The sequence below is a fragment of the Nannospalax galili genome, unplaced genomic scaffold (assembly GCF_000622305.1).
Source record: "Nannospalax galili isolate Female #2095 unplaced genomic scaffold, S.galili_v1.0 scaffold56, whole genome shotgun sequence".
Taxonomy (NCBI): domain Eukaryota; kingdom Metazoa; phylum Chordata; class Mammalia; order Rodentia; family Spalacidae; genus Nannospalax; species Nannospalax galili.
Genome location: NW_008340065.1, coordinates 2,155,220 through 2,161,219, shown reverse-complemented (window position 1 = coordinate 2,161,219; position 6,000 = coordinate 2,155,220). Strand labels below are relative to the sequence as shown.

The 6,000-nt window shown below is 45.0% G+C and overlaps 1 protein-coding gene across 1 annotated transcript in view; it reads right to left on the bottom strand.

Moving 5' to 3' along the window:
• The window catches only part of Pkd1l3 (polycystin 1 like 3, transient receptor potential channel interacting), an 80,818-nt gene that overhangs the window by 37,932 nt on the left and 36,886 nt on the right, over positions 1–6,000 (bottom strand). Inside the window, exons 6-10 of the mRNA XM_029564454.1 lie at positions 4,743–4,870; positions 4,526–4,652; positions 2,973–3,101; positions 2,381–2,612; positions 479–672 (exon numbers count right to left, since the gene is read on the bottom strand). Of these exons, the coding sequence (XP_029420314.1) occupies positions 479–672; positions 2,381–2,612; positions 2,973–3,101; positions 4,526–4,652; positions 4,743–4,870 (810 nt within the window). The remainder of the gene's footprint in view (positions 1–478; positions 673–2,380; positions 2,613–2,972; positions 3,102–4,525; positions 4,653–4,742; positions 4,871–6,000) is intronic.

The window sequence follows — 6,000 nt, the reverse complement described above, 5'->3', positions numbered from 1 at the left end:
AAACAGGGTCTCCCTGTAGCCCCAGCTATCCTGGAACTCACTATGTAGACCAGGCTGGCCTTGAACTCACAGAGATCTGCCTGCTACTGCCTCCCAAGTGCTGGAATTAAAGGCATGTACCACCACAGCCAGCTCTCTACAATATATTCTTAACTAGAAAAATTTGATTCATTTTAGACACAGCATATTAGGATGTGTAGGATTCTGTAGCTTCCATGCGCTTTCTGTATTTCATCTGTTAACTATCAGATGTAGCTCAGTGCCTAGGGGTGCCAGATTTGTCCATCTGTGTTGAGATAGGACTTGCAAAGACACAGCAGGAACCTGCAGTGGCTCCAGGGAGGCACTCCTGCCCTGTCTACCATGTGTTAGCCTCCTCTTTCTTCCAGGCTGATTTGTGTCCCTTCTGATCGCTGTTGTTTCTGGCCCTATGGAAGGGAAGGGGCACAGACAAGGTAGAAGAGGTCCTGCTTCTTACTTGGCATCCATCACTCCTCCATGTCCTGTTGTATGTGTCCCAAAAATAACACTGGGTGACAGCTGTTACCACGGAGACCAGGAAAGGAGTCTGCAGTGTGGTCTCTGAACTTTGATTCACCACGGCTGTTATGTTGTAGGTACCAGTCCCATACTGCAGGCTCTCTGGAGACAGCAACCATGTGTACTCCTCATCTTAGGACAAAGAAAAATGCTGGGTTGTATTTCTAGAACACCACTGGAGCCTTTCTCTCCAAGGATCCAGTAATATGAGTAGTACTAGTACTCATTATTATTTTACAGCTGAGAAAAAAAAAAAAAGCCTAGCACCAGAAGTGGGAGGAAAATGACCAGGGACACAGTCCTGAACTCTGCATCACGCCTGTTCCAGGAAAAGAACCACATTCTTTTGATAAAGGAACATTTAGGTCTAATGAAATGGAATGCACTATGCGTTTTAGAAAAATGAAATCATCACACATGTGCCAGGGCTGTAGTTGGGTGAACAGACTGCTTGCCTAGCATACTTGGAGCCCTGGGTTCCATTCCCAGCACCACATAAACCTGGCACTGAGAAACGGAGACAGAAGAATCAGATGTTCAAGGACAGCTTGGGCTATATGAGACCCTGTCTCAAAAACAAAACAATAAAAACCCCAAACAAAACCATAAAACAAACAAGTAACAAAAAACAAGCTGGGAAGATAGATCAGCAGTTAAAGCAAGAAGACTGAAGACTGAAGTTTCAATAAATCCAGAGTGGGCGTGGCAGCCCAACTGTAATTCCAGCCTTGGAAGGCAGAGACAGGCGATCCCCAAAGCAAGCTGCCTAGCAAGATTTGTCTCATTGATGAGCTGTGGGTTTGACTAAGAGACCCTGTCCTCAAAGAATAAGGTAGAAGAGCAATCAAGGATGATTCCAGACATCAGTCTCAGGCCTCCACACACTTGTGCACACACATGAACCCACACATGTGAGCACAAGCACAGTACATACACATGGAAAGAAAACAAAATCATCATGTATCTTAGGTAGTAGATCGGAGATCCAGGTAATGAGAGAAACTCAAGGATAAAGGAAGGATGGAGACATGGAGACACAGTGGCTCCAGGCATGGGTGTATCCTCCTATGCATCAGATAATCCATCTTTTTCCCCAAAATGTGTTTCATGGCCACAGGTATATACACACGTGGCAAAATTACAGAAAACCAAGTGCATGTATGGAAAGAAGTGGGTGAATGCTTAGAACCCTGGGGCCATCTGATGAAAGCACACCGTGTTGTAAACTTGGAACAAAGGTGGGCAGGATGTCACTGTCCTGAATAGCTTCAGTTGTCAATCCTGGGAAGAGGGAACCTCAGCTGAGGCATTTCCTCCATCAGATTGCCTGTCTGTGAGGCACTGTCTTGATCGCTGGTTGATATAGGAGGGTCCAGCCCACTGTGGGTAGTGCCATCCTTGGGCAGATGGGCCTGGACTGTATAAGAAAAGTAGCCAAGCAAGCCAGGGGGAGCAAGCCAGGAAGCAGCTTTCCTCCACAGTCTCTGCTTCAGTTCCTGTCTCCAGGTTCCTGCCCTGCTTAGTCCCTGCCTGACTTCCCTCAGTGATGGACTGTGACCCGAGAGATGTAAGATGAAATACATATCCTCCTTCCCAAGTCGGTTTTGGTCAGTGTTTTGTCACAGTAATAGTAACTTAGGACAGTCACCCCTAGGGGAAACTGGCCAATGAGCTTCAGGGATCGCCCCCGCCCCCCGCCCGCCAGGACTCTGGTGGAAAACCTGAGTGCTGGTTTTTCTTGTAGTTGTATGTGAGCTTACAATTACCTCACAATCACAAGTTTAAAAAAAGAAATTATAAAAAAAATATTTCAAATTTTCAGAAATTTGATTAAGATTACCTTTCTGCCACACCTGGCCTCTTGGAAGGGTGATGTCCAGGTGGAAGTGAGCGTGGTCAGGCTGGTCCTGGAAGCCCAGGTAGAGTGTCATTAGAAGGGGCTTTTCTGGCTCAATGGTCACAATGAGGGATTTCTCCAAGGAAGTGATGTTTACTGTGATTGTGAAACGGTCTGTGCTGGCGTTGAGGCTGGTGGGGTGAGTTTCCATGCTGGCATTTCTCCAGAACATTATCTAGAAAGGGAGACAGTTAATCCTCCACGTTAAGATGGCCCAGCCCACTGATGCCTTTCTGTCTTCTTTGGGAAGGTTCCTGGGATATGTAACAAAACAATGGCCCTGACATGAATCTACTTTTTTTTTTTTGGAGACAGGGTCTCATTATTCATAATTCCTTACTGGCCTATAACTCACTATGTAGACCAGGCTGGTCTCAAACTGAGATCCCCCTGCTTCAGCCTCCTGAGTGCTGGGACTAAGTGCCACCATGCCTGGATTTGACATGGATCTAAACAGCTCTCTAGGTTGTTACATCTTTCCGTTTTGTTCTCCAGCATGTTTCAGTCTCTTTCATGCCTAAGAAGAAACTCATACCTCAATATCCTCCATTAAATCGTGGACTTGGAGTGATCTGTAGTTAGAGCTTAGTAACACATTCCCAATGACTCCAACAGTGTTCCTGCCATCCAGCATCTCAAAGGGGTTGAAAGCCAGGCCCATTATCTGCAGAGAAAGCCAAGTCTACTCCCAAATACTGAAATATTTATAAATGAGCCCCCCCAACATCAGCTATAACTTAAATGTGGGGATTCCCCAGTATCATCTCACTGAAGGGATGGTTCACACGCTAACACTGATAAGAAACCATGAAAGACAGACCTGCATTTAGGACCTCAAAATCATTTCCACGTATTTATACCTGAAGGACTGTCTTGTACTAAGCAGCAAGGATTCTGCTCTCCAGGAGAAACCAACAGGACTATTTGTGTTTGTTAGGTAACCACAGAAAGAAATGCAACATGATAAGACCAGGTTGTTATACTAGTTCAGTATATATTCCCAGTATATACTGAATACTCAGATATTCCCATTCAGGGTCAGTGGTGAAGCTGAGATCAATTCAAATCATAAGACAGAAATCTGGTAAAATCTATGCATCTCTTTAATGCTCCCAACCTCCCTACTGGAGGGTCTCATTATGTAGCCCTGGGTGGCCTGGAACTTGCTGTGAAGACCAGGCTGACTTCAGATTCATAGAGATCTGCCTGTCTCTGCTTCCTGAGTGCTGGGGCTAAAGGTATGTACCACCACATCTGGATTATTATTTTATTATTTTTATTTTATGTGTATGAGTGTATTGCCTGCATGTAGGTAAGTGCACCTATGTCGTGCAATGCCTGCAGAGGAAAGAAGAGGCCATCAAATCCCCTGGAACTGGAGTTATAGAAGTTGTTAGCTGCCATGTGGGTGCTGGGATTTGAACCCGGGTCTTCTACAAGAACCACCAGTGTTCTTAACTGCTGAGCCATCTCTCCAGCCCCTATTATTTTTTAAAGACAAGGTCTCACTATGTGGCCCAGTCTGACCTTGAACTCATGGCAATTCTCCTGCCTCTGCCTCACAAGCACGGGGATAATATGTGAGCCACCAAACCTAGAAATATACTAGATAAGTTTTTAAAATTCTTTTGTGTGTGGTACATGCAGGTGAGTATATGGGTACATGTGCTCATGCCCATGAGTGGACACGAGGCGGCCAGAGCAGGACATTGGATATCTTCCTCTGTCACTTTCTGTCATATTGCCCTGGATCTTACTGAGGTGGAAGCTTACTGTTTTGGCTGGGTTGGCTGGCCAGTGAACTCTGAGGATCCACATTTCTGTCTCCAGTGCTAAGGTTACAGGCACACACAGCCATACCTGGATTTTCACATGGGTGCTGGTAATGTGAACTCAGGTCCTTGTGCTTGTAGAGAAAGTGCTCTTACCCACTGAGCCATCTCCCCAGTTCCTTTCCCTTTCAGTGTGAGAAGTTAATGGCCTATGGTCCTCTTTCTTCTGGTTGTGTGTGCTGCAGCTTACATCTTGTGGCATGTTCTTTCCCCTTACATTCCCATGCAGTCATCACATCCCATTTTCATTCCTCACCTGCAGGTTCATTCCTGGGTGTTTATCCAGCAGCTCCTTCAGAGCTGCAGCTGATGGAAATCTTAACCTCAATGGTGCAGGGCCACCCAGAGTGTATGTACTCAGAGGCAATGTTGATGTGTTTTGGCTGATGAAAGAGAAGTTTAAAAAGGAAAATCAATTTTTGTACATCCTCTGTAAAGGTGGAAAACCAAAAAGGAACCCCCTGCCCATTAACCTGCTCAACATTAGAGTAGCTATGGAAGAGGTCAAAGTCACTGAAGACTCTGGAGACAGGCTCTGCTGGAAAAATGCTTTCTGGATCTCCCCCAGGGCTATCAAGAACATCTCCAGCATGTCTTCAACCTGCATTGAGAGGGAGATCCCACGTTACGTGGGTGTTGTATTAGTGAAATGGTTCTGAGAGGGTTAGGAGGGGAATTTGAGAGTGGTGTAACAAAAGGGGACATTTCATGGACAAACTTTGGAACCTCCTAGAAAGTGCTGAGTCTCTGGCTAAAGACTCATCATTCCTTGCACTAAGAGGGCTAGTCAGCCAAAGAAATATTTGTCTCATGTTGATGAAAGAAACAGCTTTTACCTTAAAAGCAATAAGAGAGTTTATTCTGGAGCCAAATATGAGTAACCTAGTTCCCTTGTGTTCCAGTGCAGTCAGGGCTTGATAAAGTTTGTATAGTAGCCAGGCGTGGTGGTACACACCTTTAATCCCAGCACTCAGGAGGCAGAGTCAGGAGGATCTCTGTGAGTTCAAGGTCAGCCTGGTCTACATAGTGAGTTCCAGGACAGCTGGGACTACAGGGAGACCCTGTCTCAAAAAGACCAAAAAAAAAGTTTGTATAGTAACAAAAGTTAAGGTGCATTCCAAATACACTGGTGGAAACATTGGGTAGGTGGGTTAAGAAAGTGGGGAGTCTTTGCTGTAGGCCTCAGATGTTATTTGATGGCTTCTTAGCCTTTTGGTTGGTGGGAGCTAGATGAACGTATCTTCTGAGGGACTGACCTAATAGTCACAGAGATGTTAGATCGCATACAGAGAAGGGCAATAATTGGCTATTGAGGGGGTTAAAGATGGCCTAAGATTCTCACAACATTCCAAACTCTCCGCAATCTAAGTTCTAATTAGTTAATAAGTCTTGCAAAAGGTTCACTGTAAGGTGCAGTTCTTTCCAAGCACTTTAAAATTTATTTTTATGTGTATGACTGTATTGGCTACATGTATGTAAGTGTACCCATGTCATGCAATGCCCTCAGAAGCCAAAAGGGGACATCGGATCCCCTGGAACTAGAGGTATGGATGGTTGTTAGTCACTGAGTCATCTCTCCAGTCCATGCTAGATTTTCTGAGGCCAGCCTGGTCTACATAGCGAGTTCCAGGTCAGCTGGGGCAACAAGGAGACCCTATCTCAAAAAAGAGACTAAAAAATTTTTTTTAAATTTATTTTTATTTTATGTGTATGAAAGTTATGCCTGAGAAT